The 17,695-nt window shown below is 39.4% G+C and overlaps 1 protein-coding gene across 4 annotated transcripts in view; it reads right to left on the bottom strand.

Moving 5' to 3' along the window:
- XRN1 (5'-3' exoribonuclease 1) overlaps positions 1 to 17,695 on the bottom strand; it is a 112,441-nt gene that overhangs the window by 25,912 nt on the left and 68,834 nt on the right. For all 4 annotated transcript variants that reach the window (XM_027544378.1, XM_027544387.1, XM_027544395.1 and 1 more), the window contains exons 30-33: positions 15,705 to 15,774; positions 10,481 to 10,688; positions 9,915 to 10,010; positions 2,860 to 2,962 (exon numbers count right to left, since the gene is read on the bottom strand). In XM_027544378.1, coding sequence (XP_027400179.1) covers positions 2,860 to 2,962; positions 9,915 to 10,010; positions 10,481 to 10,688; positions 15,705 to 15,774 — 477 coding nt within the window. The remainder of the gene's footprint in view (positions 1 to 2,859; positions 2,963 to 9,914; positions 10,011 to 10,480; positions 10,689 to 15,704; positions 15,775 to 17,695) is intronic.

The following is a 17,695-nucleotide window of genomic DNA, read 5'->3' as shown; positions in this document are numbered from 1 at the left end:
ACAACCTAACTTTAAAAAATTTTATTTCCAAGCAATGTATTTTTAACTCGGATGCAAACAAACAAACAAAAAAGAGAGAGAGAGAAAAAGAGAGAATTCCTTGGGGACCAAAACTGTAAATCAAGGTAGGATTAGCTGATTTGTCCCTCTGGGCAGTGTTCCTGACCCAGTTTGATTTAAACTTCGGGTATTTGGCTCTTTCACTTTGCAGGTGGAGAACTGAAGGCTTGTAAGGGGCGTGGCATTTTCACATGGACATGACTTCTTAGGGGCACGGTTTCCTAGGAGAGGGGACCTGAGGCTTTGAACTCAATTGCCACAGTATGTGAAAGTGCAAGGTCATGGTTCTTATGTTCTCACACTAGTTCTCCCATTATTGTTATTACTACTATTGCTGCTGCTGCTGGTGTCATTAATAAAAGCACTGAGTGTTCCTGATGGAACCCAGAACCCAATGGCTGTTCCAAGGAGTCAATAAGGGCAGCTCAGCTGAGTCAGTCTTTTCTGGGTACAAATACCCTTAAACTTGACCACTGTCCACTGAGGACGATGCTGTTGTTCCATCTTCCAGAAGAGAAGCCTGAGGCCCAGCATGGAGAAGCCCAGGCTTGGCCAGGATTTTTGAAAACCCAGGGGTACAAGGAGAGGGCAGGCTGCATCCCAATACACTCCTGCTCCTTCCAGAATTCAGGGTGGAATGGCCACGGGGTCACCAAGGCTTGGCCACTGACACAGCTACTCCCTTGCCGGGCCTGCCACTGCTGGGGGCTGGGTACCAGGAGCAGTGGGGTACAGGCTGGCACACTTTCCCAGCTGAGTGTGTGCCCAACTGGGGTGCATGCTCCTTCCACACTTGCCTCCGGCCTGAGAGACACATAAGCCGTTACCCCACCCCCATCTTCCCCCAGACCCTGACAACCACACATCCACTCTTTATCTCTGTGGATTTTCTTGTTCTGGACGTTTCGTAGAAATGGAATCACACATTCTATGGCCTTCTGTGTTTGGCTTTTCTCACCTGCATTGTATCTGGGGGCTCATCTGCTTTGCAGGGTGTGTCACTGCCAAAGTTTGAATTTGTACTGCCTGCCCTGTGTCCCTGGGACCCCAGCAGCATAGCACCTTCCCACAGCCTAGGATCTGGAGAGGCACCCCACCACACCCCTGGCATGGAGTGTGGTGTGGCACATACACCCTGGGCCCAGTGGCTACTTGCACAGCTGGCCCTCTAATCTCTGCCTAGAACCCTTTGTCCTTCCCTTTCTGCAAGCCAACACTCACACACCCTCTTGGCCTCTTCTCACCTGCCTCCTCCTCAGGGAAGCCCTCCACGCAGGCATGGACCCCTGAAAGCTTGTCTCTTGGCTCCGTCCACTTTCCCCACCTTGCCCCTATCTTGTAGGGTTTGGAATGACACTTCATCCTGCCACCCTCTGTGCCTTATCTGTCTCCTGGGTTAGGCTGCAGATTCAAGTGGCCTGGGTGTGTGTGTTAGTCACTTGGTCATGTCTGACTCTATGCGATCCCATGGACTATAGCCTGCTAGGCTTCTCTGTCCATGGAATTCTCCAGGCAAGAATATTGGAGTGGGTTGCCATTTCCTCCCCCCATGAAGACAACCTAATTTTAAAATGAGCAAAGGATTTGAATGTTTCTCTAAAGAAGACAAATAAACAGCCAATAAACACATGAAAACATGTTCAGCACTATTAATTATTAATGAATTAGAAATGAAAACCACAAGGAGACTCCACTTTACATTTACTAGGATGACTATAACAAAAAAGTTGGATAACAACACTCCATAACAAGTGTTGTGAAGGATGTGAAGAAATTGGACTGTCGTATTGCTGGTGGGAATGTAAAATGGTCCAGCCATTTTGGAATACAGTGTGGTAGTTCCACAAAAAGTTAGGCATAGAGTTAACTCAGTTAACTCAGTAAATAAATAAAAGACTCAGTTATTCCTTTAATTCATATATGCTCAAGAGACCTGTAACCATATGTTCACACAAAAGTGAAGTCACTCAGTCGTGTCTGACTCTTTGCGACCCCATGGACTGTAGCCTACCAGGCTCCTCCATCCATGGGATTTTCTAGGCAAGAGTACTGGAGTGGGTTGCCATTTCCTTCTCCAGAGGATCTTCCCGACCCAGGGATCGAACCTGAGTCTCCTGCATTGTAGGTCGATGCTTTACTGTCTGTGCCACCAGGGTTTTCACACAAAAATTTGTACATAAATATCCACAGTAGCTGCCGTCTATGGGGTTGCACAGAGTCTGACACGACTGAAGTGATTTAGCAGCAGTACCAGTAGCAGCAGCATTATTTATTATAACACAAAAGTGCAAATGACCCAAATATCCATCAATGGGAGGATGCATAAACAAAACGTTGTATTCATATAATAGAAAATTGTTCAGTCTTAAAAAGGAATGAAGTACTGATATATGCTTCAACACGGATGAATCTTGAAAAGATTACACCGAGTGAGTGGAGTCGGTCTCAAAGATCACGTATTTTATGTTTCTATTTATAGGAAATGTCCAGAACAGGTCAATCCACAGAGGCAGAAGTAAGTTAGCAGTTGCCAGGGATAGGGGAATGACGACTAGTAAGTACAGACTAATGAGTATGACTACTAATAAGTATGATATTTCTTTTTGGGGTGATGAAAATGTTCTAAATTTAGATACTAGCATTTGGTTGTACAACTTTGTGAAAACACTAAAAAAACACTGATTGAACAATAAAAGGATGAATTTTATGATATGTGAGTTATAACAATAAAGCTGTTAATTTATAAAAATAAAAGGAAGCACTTAGCACCATATGTATACTTTCTAACTCATAACTTACATTTTCTGTGAGGCTCATGTTTTCTCGGCTTAACGCTGTTGTCATTAAAGCCAGTTTTATGATGTTGAGTTACTTGACTTATTTCTTGAGGTAGAACTGCACCCTGAAAGTTAAAATTCTTATAAATGATCTAAATAAACTGTTAATATTAAAACTACTTTTCTTTCTCAATGCTTAATAGTTAACTTTATTATTTTTTTGTAAAAATTATAGACTTACCTAGAAAAAGATTTAAGGAATTCAGAAAAGTAAAGAGAATTTAAGAAAACCATTCAAATTCTACCACCCTTGAAATAACTATTATTGACATTATGATCATCAGTCCAGACACTTCTCTATGCACTAGATAGCAAGGTACATAGAAAACAATCACTTTACAAAAATGCTTTCAACAGAAAGAATTAAGTTTAATTTTGTTTGAAGTTAATACAGAAACTAAAGATTAAATTTTAGTTGAATGTTTCTTCACAACAGAAATATCAGCCTCTAAAGATCTTTCTAAATTTGCTTCAAAGTAACCCTTCCTCTAGAGTATGTGAGATGGGAAATGAGTAGGTATTAAGAAGAGAGAACTGGACATGTTCAAGGTAAAGGATGAGTACTATTCTTTTGACTTCATTACTTTAAATATTTCCATTAATGAATTTTTAAAAATTTATTATTCCTGCCCCTATGTTGTAAAAGTTGAGGGTATCAGTCCTTCCACATCCCTTCCTTCAGCACCTGATCTTTATTAATATTTATATTGTCAAGGTATCCAAGTGCTGGAAGACTACTACTACCAGATAGCAAGACTGATTGCAAAGCTACTGTAACTGAGACAGCACATGAATGGACAAAATTAGCAAAATGACATATGAGTAAGTTTCACATAAAGATCATATCTGATCTTTTTGCTTTCTGATAGGGAGAAGAGGCATGAAGGCAAAAAGAGACAGATAACTTGCCATAGCAAGTGAGAGACAGAAGCAGAGTGGAGGCTGGAGATGTTCAATATAAATTAATCTCTCTATAATGATTAATTTTGCTTCTGGTGGACCCTATTTATTTTCTTCTGAGCACAGATGAATGAACACAGGGTATGAGCAAAGGCACCTCATGTTCTAGTTGGCAGTGGACATGCTCCAAAACAGCTGTGATATGCACCAAAGTGTGAAGGAAGGTCTAGTGAACTCACATGCACAGGAACATTTAGGGTTCTTTGGTCTTTAAGACTAAAGAAAAGGGCCAAGAGATTTCCATCTGCACAGCACAATGGCTGGTGGGGATTTGGGCTAAAGCAGTTCATTTGAGGGGATTCTGATGTTACAACAGGGAATCAAAACATCAGGATACAAATATTGTGTGTCTATTATGTGCCAGGCATAGTAAGATGTACTTTGCATCCATTATCTTAACATCATTATAATAATGCTACAATCATAAAAATGCTATGGTGTAGTCAGATTCCATGTTACAGATGACAGAACTGAGGCTCAAAATGATAATGGTTATAGGACTAAACAACAGGAGAGCTGACATCTGAGCCCTAACTCTAAAACCCATGTTCACAGTATGATTTCAGAGAAAAAGTGCCATAACTTTAATAAGAAAGAAAATATTCCACTTTTAACTATAGTTTTTTGAATTATTCTGTTTGATGTCTACATATCTATTTATGTTAGTTGTATTGTTATATTCTGCCAATAAAGACTTCATTTCTTAAAAGACTTTTTAAAAAAGCAGTTTTATCAGATCAGATCAGTCGCTCAGTCGTGTCTGACTCTTTATCAACAGGTTCACAATAATACTGAGAGGAAGGTACAAAGATTCCCCTATTCCCCTCACCCCCACCTCCATACATGCACAGCCTTCCCCATTATTATCATCTCCCACTGGAGTAGGACATTTGTGACAACTGATGAACCTACATTGACACATAACTGCTACTTAAAGTCCGTATTTTACATTGGTTCCACTCTTGTTGTTATATATTCTGTGGGTCTGGACAAATGTGTAATGACATTTATCTACCATTATACAGAATATATTCATTGCTCCAAAAATCTGTGCTCCATCTATTATCTCTCCCTTTCCCAATAATCCCTGGCAACCACTGATATTTTTACTGTCTCTATGGTTTTGCCTTTCCCAGAAGCTTGAACACCTTAAAAAAAAATCATGTTGAGTTCTCTAGAATTTGCTTATTAGATGAATACCAGGCTGCTTATTAATGCTTCATGGATATAAGGGTTATATGTGGTAGCTCATAATTCTTAGAATATAAAGTAGAAAAAACATGGGAGTGTTCAGCTGATATGAATAATGAAATAGCACCTTAATAACAGGAGATGCATACAGAAGATTCTATGGAAATACAAAATATCAAGTGTTGCGGCTGCTGCTGCTAAGTTGCTTCAGTCGTGTCCAACTCTGTGCGACCCCATAGACGGCAGCCCACCAGGCTCCCCCGTCCCTGGGATTCTCCAGGCAAGAACACTGGAGTGGGTTGCCATTTCCTTCTTCAATGCATGAAAGTGAAAAGTGAAAGTGAAGTTGCTCAGTCGTGTCCGACTCTTAGCGACCCCATGGACTGCAGCCTACCAGGCTCCTCCATCCATGGTATTTTTCAGGCAAGACTACTGGAGTGGGGTGCCATTGCCTTCTCCGGTATCAAGTGTTGAGTTCCATCTAAAGGAAATTGGTGATAATATGCCAGTAGACCTTTTGGCAGTGAGAGAGGAAAGAGAAGGAAGGAACAATGCAAACATATAACCTGAAATGGAAATTATCTGTTTATGGGAGAGGGAAAATAAGGAGATCAATTTGACTGGAAGAGAGTATTTTACCAAACAGCTGGACATACTTTATATAAGAACTGTACAGGGTTGGATTATAGAAGACCTAGACATTAGTTTGAGTTAAGGCTGAACTCCAGTAGTTTTAAACAGGGAGCCCTATACATTCTAGAATATTTGAATAACACTGTTTTAGGGTTTGAAAAGACCTCAGAGTTCAGCTAAGTCCAATGCCTTAATTTTATACCTGAGGCCAAAGAAGCCCAGGGAAATTAGATTTGTGCAATTTGAGGCACAAAACCTGATTTCCTAATTTTGAGTCTAATATCAGATTTATCTTCACTATACTGCCTCAGGGTATAAAGTGAGTTCAAAACCAGGAGTCTTGGACTTCCCTACGGGCATAGTGGATAGGAACCTGCCTGTTAACATAGAGGTCACGGGTTCAATCCCTGGTCTGGGGAAGATTTCACATGCCGTGGAGCAACTAAGCCCATGTGCCACAACTACTGAGCCTGAGAAGCCACAGCAATGAGAAGCCCACACACCACAACTAGAGACTAGCCCCCTTCACTACAACTAGAGAAGGCCCATGCAAAAGGACGAAGACCCAACGCAGCCAAAAAATAAATAAAAATTATAAAAAAACCCCCAGGAGTTCTTATTAACTAGATACTTGGCTCAATTATGCTATGGGGACAACACAGGTGAAAAGATCTTTAGGAAAGATTGTGTAGGTAGTACTACGTAAGAAGAGCTGCTGCTGCTGCTGCTAAGTTGCATCAGTTGTGTTCGACTCTGTGCGACCCCACAGACAGCAGCCAACCAGGCTCCCCCATCCCTGGGATTCTCCAGGCAAGAACACTGGAGTGGGTTGCCATTGCCTTCTCCAACGCATGAAAGTGAAAAGTGAAAGTGAAGTCGCTCAGTCGTGTCCGACTCTTCACGACCCCATGGACTGAAGCCTACCAGGCTCCTCCGCCCATGGGATTTTCCAGGCAAGAGTACTGGAGTGGGGTGCCATTGCCTTCTCCGAAGAAGGGCTAGAAAGACATAACAAACAGGAAGCACAGATAGGAGGTTTATCTAGGGCTAGGGGCACAATTTAAGGTCTGGTTGTAAAAACTGAGAAGGGGCAAAAAGATTTGGGATCTCAATGCAAAAAATATTAGAAAGAAGCAAAAACTTTTAACTTTATCCTTTCCAGATTATATGCCCGGGTAAATTATTATGCTGGAAATAAGGATAGAAGAGGTTTTAGGTGAGGTCAGTTGTGAGATATTTTGAAGTTGAGGTGATGGTATAGCATCCATCTATACCTGTCTTCTAGAAAGTGGAGATACTGGGTTGATCTTGATTGAAAGGTTGGAATCAGAGACACAGACAGAGTGGTAATTAGTAGAGAAGTAAGAGTCACCGTTAAGCAATGAGGCAACAAGGAAAACAAATCTGTTGTGTTTTGGGAACAGTCCCCAATGAAAGGTTGAAAGCACAGAGGTTAACAAAGAACTTGAACACAGAGGGAAGGGAAAGAGGAGATTCAGAGTAATGTTTTCTCTTAGAGCAGAACTCCTTGAAAGAATTACCTATATTTGCTTCCTCCAATTTCTCTCTTCCTCTTCTCTCTTAAACCCAATCTTATCAGTATTTTACTATCATTCAACTGAAACTGCTCTTGTCAAGGTTCCCAATGGCCTTCATGTGTTAAATTCTGTATGTAGTCAATTCTCAGCTTTTATCTTAACTGATCCATCTACAGCATTTGACACAGTTGATTACTCTATTCTAACATCTATTCTTCACTTGGCATGCAGAAACCACCCTTCCCTGGTTTCCTTCCTGTCTCATGGGCCATTCCTTCTCAGTCTTCTTTTTAGTCTCTCCAACACTTGAAGGATGGAACGCTCTAAGGTTAAGTTACTGAACCCTTCTTCTATCTATAACCAAGAAAGTGGATGTAGATAACATATATATATATATATATCTTGGGTATATTTAAATATATATATATATATATATATATGCACATATATTCACATCTGCACATACATACACACAAACATAAAATGATTCCAAATTTCAAATCTATCTCTCCAGCCTGGACAACATTTATGACCTTCAGACTCAAATGTCCAATTCTACATCTCCACTCAGATATCTAACTCTGATATCTCTTCTTAATGTTTAACATACATCTCAAACTTACCAAAACTGAACTCCTGATATTCCCCCACAGATCTACCAGACCTGCAATCTTTCCCACCTCAGTTAACAGCCCATCTATCATTTTAGTTACTCAGACCTGAAGAATTATATCCTTTAATACATTATTTCTCTTTTACCCCATATCCATTTCATCATCAGCTGGAAATCCCTTCCAATATGTTAAGAATTTGACTACTTCTCACAGGGTCCTACTATCCTGATCCAAGTCAATATCAACTCAATCTTGATGATTTCAGTAGTTTCTGAACTAACCTGTTTCCACCTTGGGTCCTCTATATTCTGTTCTCAAGGTAGTAGGCAGAGTGATGGAATTAAAATATAAGTCAAATCATGTCACTCTGCTGTGCAAAACCCTCTACTGATTCCTTATCTCACTGAGTAAAAGCCAGTGTCCTTATAATGATCCAGAAGGCCCTACTAGTATCTATCTGTTACCTCTCTAATCACATTTCCTACAACTCATTGTACTGATTCAGACACATGGTCTGCTTCCTTGTGTATGTCAGAGACCATCACTCCCAACAGAAACTTTGACTTCGTCTGGAATACTCTCTCCTCAGATATCTGTATATCCTCTTCTTCATTTCATTCAAATCTTTGCCCAAATGTTACTGGAACATTCCATTTAAAAAATTACAAAACCTTGCCTGCCCTCTCCACTAAATTCCCTATCCTGCTTCCCTACAATTTTTCTCAAACTTATATTATCATCTAATAACATTTATTTTCTTTTGTCTTATTTATTATCCTTTTCTCCCTACAATACTAATTGTATGTGAGTCCGGATTTTTGTTTTGTTTACAGCTATATTCTTGGTGCATAGAACAATGCCTGGCACATGGTAGGCACTTAATGTGCTGAATGAATGAAAGAATGATTTAAAAAAGCACTCCTGAAGAATGAGTGGTTAGCAGTATTAAATAAACAGAGGAATAAAGGGTTTAAAAATCTGGATATGGGTTACATTTATGTAGAAAGCACTTATGAATGTCTAAGGAAAACTTAAAATACAGCATATTGGCAGAGGTGACTTGTGCACTGTCACTCTCAGCTTTTTTTTTTAATTTTAGATTTTTTCCCCCATTTTATTATTTATTTATTTTAAAATTGAAGTATAGCTGACTTAAAATGTTGTTGTCACTCTCATTTTTATTTTAATTTCACCATCATTGCCTTTGCTTTTTTAATGGAACCCCACTCCAATACTCTTGCCTGGAAAATCCCATGGACAAAAAAAAAAAAAAAAAGAAAATCCCATGGACACAGGAGGCTGGTGGGCTGTAGTCCATGGGATCGCTAAGAGTCGGACACGACTGAGCGACTTCACTTTCACTTTTCACTTTCATGCATTGGAGAAGGCAATGGCAACCCACTCCAGTGTTCTTGCCTGGAGAATCCTGGTGGGCTGCCGTCTATGGGGTCGCACAGAGTTGGACACGACTGAAGCGACTTAGCAGGAGCAGCAGCAGCAGCACTGATAATGCTATCATTATCGAAGGTATTAGAATAAATTAGGCCCTCATGGTGCAGGCCACTGGTTTATAAACTTGAGAGGACGTTCCTTTTTGACTGAAGCTGAGAAGAAGGTAACTAGCTAAAAATGTAATAGGAATTTGTTTCTTTTCATCTTCTTTTATTTGGTGACTGAGTCTACTCTTTTAGCAGAATTTCTTTCCTCTTCTTAATCTTGATCAAGGATTTGCTCATTCATATTTAAGACAATCACCTGCCAGCATAAAGCTATACATTCAAGTAGAGGTGAATAAGTTAATACATACCATTAAAGCCTTTATTAAATTTAAAATATAGTTATTATGATTTGTAAACAACTAGAAAAAAATCCAAAACTGATTTAAAATAAAAATTTTCTATAGTCTTACTCATTGGTCCAAAAACATACGTGGTTGAAGAGAACTATGAAAATTTAAGATCCAAAGTGTTATTTCTCTTTTATGAGATTTCAGAAGAAAAACTAATCACTGCATACCTAAAAGAGAAATATAAAATATATTAAAAAAAAAAAGAAATGTCCATTAAGCAAGGTATACTAACCTTCTCTTGTAGCAGTGGCTGAAAGTGTTGAACCTTTCCAGATCCCTGTAAGGACTGCCAAATGTTACAAAATTCATCATCATCTCTAGCAGGTACCTGGGGAAGTACAAAAAACTTCTTAAGGAAAACTGAAGCATAAATATGCACCAAAAAAAACAGTAGTTATCTATAAGATTTGAGGATTTTTGCTTGTTTCCTTTGTTATCATCTACTTACCTGTTTCTTAATTAGTCTATAATAAACCTGTTATTTGGATTTAAAAGTCTCCTTAAAATTTTAGACCATGAAATTAAATCAAGTATCTCACATAAAACAATTCAAGTTTTGCCCTCAGGGAAATGAAATAAAGGAAATCACACATGAGTTATATGGTGGGCATTTGAAAACTGCTTTTGAAAAACATGATATAGCCCCCTCCTTTTTACCTTTCCAATTAATGTCATTTCGTAGGGGATAACATAGATCATTTGGGTGATATAATTCAAAATATAAGAGTTAATCCATGAAGTAAATGTATAAAGAGAAAACAGTTATTTTCAAGCTCATTATTTAAATAAAAATCTTACTTGAGTAGGAACAAAAAGTGATTGAGGGGAATGGTTCAGGCCTCCCAAATGCCCAGATGAAACTGATGAATTTGAGCTATAGTGATTCACAGCTGGCTGTGGTTTCACAATGGCTGTCAACTTCTGATTTCCAGTTTCAGAGCGACTCCCATGAGAAAGGTTTACCAAGGCACTTGTTGGCAGTCGATAACCTCTACCAGGTGAGCACCTAAAAGTAAAAAGTTGTAACAGGGTAAGAGGGAACTAAAACTAAATGTGCTAGGGAGAAGAATCAAATAATTTTGGGTGGACTGTTCATAATTTAATTAATAAATATTATTTTTATTTTCAATTAATTGATTGATTTATGGCTGCACCAGGTCTTAGCTGCTGCATGAAGGCTTTCTCTAGTTGTGGCAAGCGGGGCTACCCTCTAGTTGGGCGGTAGCTGCTCGGTGTTGTGAAGCTCTAGAGTGTGGGCTCAGTAGTTGTGGTGCACAGGCTTCATGTCCTTCCCACCCCGCTGCATGTGGAATCTTTCCGGACCAGAGACTGAACCTGTGTCCCCTGCATTAACCACTGGACCACCAGGGAAGTCCTGAATATTACTTTTAAATTCAGGAACTTGAAATTAGAGAAAAATCTCAATCTGTAAGATGATATATCTCTGGAAAGTTTTAGAATAGACTATTCAGCGCTATTAAGTGGGAGAAAAATGTTCTAGAGGTGTAGTTTTAAGTGGAGGGGTGTGTGTGTGAGCTAAGCTTGTCTTCAGAAGGCTTGCAAAAGAATAGCTTAGTTAACTAATGAATAAAATTCCAAACTTCTTTAAAAAAAATAGTGGTTTTAACAGTCTGGGTTATAAAGCTAGCCAGTGTGCAGCTAGTGTGGCTCTACTGATGCAACAGGAAAAATGTTAGCTTTGATCACTTCCATCTCCTGATCAATTGTTGAGTCCAGCTCTTTTTATCCTCATCTTTCCATCTTAAAGTTCTAGAATTGGGAAGGCTAAGAGACAAGCATTTGTGATTTCTTCCTTCTTGGTCATGATAAAAGTATTTAGATATTAAAATAAGCCCTCTGTGGTCAAAAGCTTTCAACTCTGTTACTTCTTTAGAATGTAATATTCTTATATTCTGAGATCATGGGGAAGTAGAATTCTTTCATAAGAAATCTTTGTAAGATTTCCAGAAAATATTTTTGTGAGAACTATACTATAAGATTCTGCATTATGAAATGAATATACTGCAGGCAGGCAATCTTTAATATAACTCTCAATCAATTAAGAAAGAAGTTAATCTTAAAAACATATTTCAAAAGTTATTTGGCTAAGGTTATTGGTAACCAAATGAAAATCAAAATCAGATATGGGATCCAGACTCTGCTGCTGCATTTAAAGGCACAGACAATGTCTTTGGGTAACAGGCACATTCAAGTTGCAAAACAATAATGGCATTCTGAAGGTGATCACTTGCTGTAAGGACTGAAGATTGTGATTTCATGCAAAGAGATTAAATAACAGTAATTCACTTTTAATTTTAATTACCACTAATCAAAACAGAAAAGAAACTAAACAAACTGCAGTTCAGTTTTCCAGCTGGTGTTTAGAAAAGAAAGGAAAACTGGAAAGGATTTCATTTAATCCTCACAATCACCTAGTGAAGTGTACATCTTCATTATGGATGATATTGAGGGTCAGAATGCCTCTAACTAATCTACCCAAGGAAACAACAAAGTTAAGTGAGAGAGGTCACAATTCTAATATTCCATGGAGCCTCTAACGATCCTTTTTTTCTGTCACTTTAAACTTTCTATTAATGGTCACCCAAAATAGACTTGAGGAAGTCTCCGCCATGGTAAGCTAAAAACAAACAATACAACCATCTTGCTTTAAACCTCCGAGTTCAGTTCAATAGTTGTCATGTCCAACTCTTGTGACCTCATGGACTGCAGCACGCCAGGCCTCTCTTCCATCACCAACTCCTGGAATTTACTCAAACTCATGTCCATTGAGTCAGTGCTGCCATCCAACCATCTCATCCTCCATCCAACCATCTCGTCCCTTTCTCCTCCTGCCTTCAATCTTTCCCAGCATCAGGGTCTTTTCAAATGAGTCAGCTCTTTTTGGTATCAGGTGGCCAAAGTACTGGAGTTTCAGCTTCAACATCAGTCTTTCCAATGAATATTCAGGACTGATTTCCTTCAGGATGGACTGGTTGGATCTCCTTGTAGTCCAAGGGACTCTCAAGAGTCTTCTCCAGCACCACAGTTCAAAGGCATCAATTCTTTGGGGCTTAGCTTTCTTTATAGTCCAACTCTCACATCCACACGACTACTGGAAAAACCATAGCTTTGACTAGATGGACCTTTGTTGGCAAAGTAATGTCTCTTCTTTTTTAATATGCTGTCTAGGTTGGGCATAACTTTTCTTCCAAAGAGTAAGTGTCTTTTAATTTCATGGCTGCAATCACCATCTGCAGTGATTTTGGAGCCCAGAAAAATAAAGTCTCTCACTGTTTCCCCATCTATTTTCCACGAAGTGATGGGACCAGATGCCATGATCTTCGTTTTCTGGATGTTGAGCTTTAAGCCAAATTTTTCACTCTCCTCCTTCACTTTCATCAAGAGGCTCTTTAGTTCTTTGCTTTCTGCCATAAGTGTGGTGTCATCTGAGTATCTGAGGTTATTGATATTTCTCCCGGCAATCTTGATTCCAGCTTGTGCTTCATCCAGACCAGCATTTCTCATGATGTACTCTGCATAGAAGTTAAATAAGCAGGATGACAATATACAGCCTTGTTGTACTTCTTTCCCGATTTGGAACCAGTCTGTTGTCCCATGTCCAGTTCTAACTGTTGCTTCCTGACCTGCATACAGATTTCTTAAGAGGCAGGTCAGGTGGTCTGGTATTCCCATCTCTTTCAGAATTTTCCATAGTTTGCTGTGATCCACACAGTCAAAGGCTTTGGCATAGTCAATAAAGCAGAAATAGATGTTTTTCTGGAACTCTCTTGTTTTTTTGATGATCCAGTGGATGTTGGCAATTTGATCTCTGTCCTTTGCCTTTTCTAAAACCAGCTTGAACATCTGGAGTTCACAGTTCACGTACTGTTGAAGCCTGGCTTGGAGAATTTTGAGCATTACTTTGCTAGCGTGTGAGATGAGTGAAATTGTGCAGAGGTCTGAGCATTCTTTGGCATTGCCTCTCTTTGGGATTAGAATGAAAACTGACCTTTTCCAGTCCCATGGCCACTGCTGAGTTTTCCAAATTTGCTGGCATACTGAGTGCAGCACCTTTACAGCATTAGGATTTGAAATAGCTCAGATGGAATTTCATCACTGCCTCTACCTTTGTTCGCAGTGATGCTTCCTAAGGCCCACTTGACTTCACATGATGCCTGGCTCTAGGTGAGTGATCACACCATCGTGATTATCTGGGTTGTGAAGATCTTTTTTGTATAGTTCTTCTGTGTATTCTTGCCACCTCTTCTTTTTTTAAAAAATTAATTTATTTTAATTGAAGGCTAATTACTTTACAATATTATAGTGGTTTTTGCCCTATATAGACATGAATCAGCCACAGGCGCACATGTGTTCCCCATCCAGAATGCCTCTCCCACCTCCCTCCCCATCCCACCCCCCAGGGTCATCCCAGCGCACCAGCCGTGAGCATCCTGTCTCATGCATCAAAACCTGGACCGGCGATCTGCTTCACATATGATAATATACATGTTTCAATGCTGCCCTCACTAATCATCCCGCCCTCGCCTTCTCCCACAGTCTAAAAGACTGTTTTCTACATCTGTGTCTCTTTTGCTGTCTCGCATATAGTGTCATGATTACCATCTTTCTAAATTCCATATATATGCATTAGTACACTATATTGGTGTTTTTCTTTCTGACTTACTTCACTCTGTATAATAGGCTCCAGTTTCATCCACCTCATTAGGACCGATTCAAATGTATTCTTTTTAATGGCTGAGTAACATTCCATTGTGTATATGTACCACAGCTTTTTTATCCATTCATCTGCTGATGGACATCTGGGCTGCTTCCATGTCCTAGCTATTGTAAGCAGTGCTGTGATGAACACTGGAGTACCCGTGTCTCTTTCAATTCTGGTTTCCTCGGTGTGTATGCCCAGAAGTGGGATTGCTGGGTCGTATTTGCCACCTCATCTAAATATCTTCTGCTTCTGTTAGGTCCATACCATTTCTGTCCTTTATTGAGCCCAACTTTGCATGAAATTTCCCTTGGTATCTCTAATTTTCTTGAAGAGATCTCTAGTCTTTCCCATTCTATTGTTTTCCTCTATTTCTTTGCACCGATCACCAAGGAGGTCTTTCCTATCTCTCCTTGCTATTCTCTGGAACTCTGCATTCAAATAGGTGTATCTTTCATTTTCTCCTTTGCCAGTTATCCTAACTGCCAGTTATCTTTTCTCCCCTTCAAGGTCAAACTTCTCAAGGGTCAGCTGTTTCTTGTCTCCTTTACCCCACTGGCTGTTCACTCCTCAAACCATTCCAACCTAGCCTGAGCGTCTACAATTTCACTAAATCAAATGACAAAGAGTTATCATGTCTCTTAATTCAAAGAATGTTTCTATTCCTCAAGTTATTCAACCATTAAAAAAATGCAGTCTGATCATGTCACATCTCTGATTTTGATAGCTTCACACTGCTTTAAGGATAAAGGCCAAGATACCACAATCCTTAGCATGTGCTGAAAGCAGGTTACCAGTTCCTGCACAGTGTGGTCCTTGTTCTTTTCCCTTACTCTAATCTTACATGGCTGCTGAGGCTGACACACCTGCGTTCTTTTAGTTTTTAAATGAGTGAAAATGTCCTCTGCTGCATATGCTATTCTGTTTTTCTGACCACCTGTTTCTACTCTTTCAGTACCTAGTCTTCATGTCCCGTTTTAAACATCACTTTAAGAAAGCCTTTCTAGAATGCTCAGATCACACTCTATTATAGACACCTGAACTATTAATACTTCTTCCCAGCACTTGTCACATTTTAATTAAAAAATTACTATTTTTAGTAAGTTAGTTATATCCCTTACTAAAGTGAAAGCTCTGTAAGGGTAGAAACCATGTCTGTCTTATTCAGTGTTACAACCCTATTACAAGTATGAGTCTCATATGTACTAGGAACTGAAATTGTGGACAAAAAAGCAAGTAATGTAAAGTCATTGGCCATATGGACATATTTTCGAAGTGTAATTATCATCTGGAAATACAAACCTTATTGTTAAGCCTCCAGGAAATTCTTCATCAAATAATACTTCAAATAGTACATCAGCTTCTCTATTAGCTGTTTAAAAAAGAGAGATTGAAAAATCATATGATTAAAAAAAATAGAATGTGAGTTTTTGGAGTATTAGAAGCATTACAACTATCAATACAGATGCAAATGAAAAGAAGATAAGCTCACAGATTCCCTTACTTGTATTATCTTAAAGAAAAATAATAGTATTTTAAATTAGATGCTGTGAGAATTAATTATATTTTTATCTGTTTTTTATATGTTGGAAATTATTCACAAAAAGAGAGTTAATAAAAGAGAGAACTCTGGAATTTGTAGTTTAGAAGGTTTTACAGTTAGACAAAGGAAACGGAGATTTGAAGACATGGCAGTAATGAGGGAAAGAGAATGGAGACAAAGGATATATTACTAGATAGAACTGGCAGGAGTTTGTGACCTGTGTAGATAAAAAAACTGGAGATGGCAAAGATGACTCCAAGGTTCTGGCAGGAGATGACTTGGTAGATAATGGATGTCATGATTGAGACATGAGACATGTGAGAAAGACTATGGTACAATAAACCTTAAAGACGAGCAGAGAAGAATAAATTTGGCAGACAGGCTAAGCCACTTCAGTCGTGTCCGACTCTGTGCAGGCTCCCCTGTCCCTGGGATTCTCCAGGCAAGAACACTGGAGTGGGTTGCCATTTCCTTCTCCAATGTATGAAAGTGAAAAGTGAAAGTGAAGTTGCTCAGTCACGTCCGACTCTTAGCGACCCCATGGACTGCAGCCTACCAGGCTCTTCCGTCCATAGGATTTTCCAGGTAAGAGTACTGGAGTGGGGTGCCATTGCCTTCTCCATTGGCAGAGAGGATGATAGGATAAAACTGGAAAGTTTAAATTTACCAAAGTTCCAAGGTAAAGTGAAATCATTAGCTATAATAACATTTGAATTCTAAGCCCAAATTAATCAGAGTCTATCACATAACTTCAGAACAGAATCTCTCTCTCTTCCCACCTCTACCCCCACCCTTTCCATTCCCTTGGTTTTGCTTCTCTGGAGAACCCTGACTAATACCATATCTGATACTGTGTTAACCCAGGGTAGATGTGGGGGATATTTCCCTCATTCTCAGTCTTTCATTGTCCAATTGGAACCAGGCCTGCAGAGCTTACTCATTCTCTCCCAGCAGCTTTATCTTTCATCTGACACTTTTACCTAAAATCTAAACCCAAGAAAGTGGGGCTCAATGAGAGGCAAGAGTCTCTTCTGTGAAGGTTTTTTTTTTTTTTTTTTTTTGTGAAGGTTTAAGATCTACTTTTTAGGTTCCTTTTCTTGTCTTAGGGAGGAGCCACTTACTGAAAAGATTATTGACCAAAGGATTGTTCACCCCCTTTAGTGGAGAATTCTATGGAGATGAGGCATCAGGTGAAGGCAGTAAGACAAATATTCCCCTTTATATTCTATGTCCATGGGATATATGTTTAATAAATGACAATGCTTTTTCCACTCAGTGTAGACAGATACAGCTTTAAAATTCTTCTCTAGACAAAATTCCAACTGGTCACTATTACTGACTGGGGTTGTCAGAAGAAAGGAAACTTCTGTTATCAGAACTAAGGCCTTCTCAGGACAACCTAATCAGAGTAGACTCCACTAAGCTCAGAATTTGAACTGCCAATGCGTGAGGCCGGGCAGACAGCAGGAGGGTTGCTTCATGACATGCATGTGACCCTTACCATACTTAGCCTGGGTTTGTTAACCTAGTTGACTGTCTTGTCGTTGTTTTAAGCACCAAAAAACACATCTAAAAAATTCAAAGAAGAATCAGAGAAGAAAATTCTCTTTTAGAGGTAGACCCCAAGAAGATGTGCAAAATACAGAGAACTAGCGCTCAAAGTCAGAAAAGAATCAGGGGAAGGAGTTCAAACCCCAGCTCTGTCACTTATTTGTGTAAACTTGGGCAAGTCACTTGAACTCTTGGATGA

Source organism: Bos indicus x Bos taurus, chromosome 1 (genome assembly GCF_003369695.1).
Source record: "Bos indicus x Bos taurus breed Angus x Brahman F1 hybrid chromosome 1, Bos_hybrid_MaternalHap_v2.0, whole genome shotgun sequence".
Taxonomy (NCBI): domain Eukaryota; kingdom Metazoa; phylum Chordata; class Mammalia; order Artiodactyla; family Bovidae; genus Bos; species Bos indicus x Bos taurus.
The sequence above is the reverse complement of the archived record's forward strand: the minus strand, read 5'-3'. Positions and strand labels throughout refer to the sequence as shown.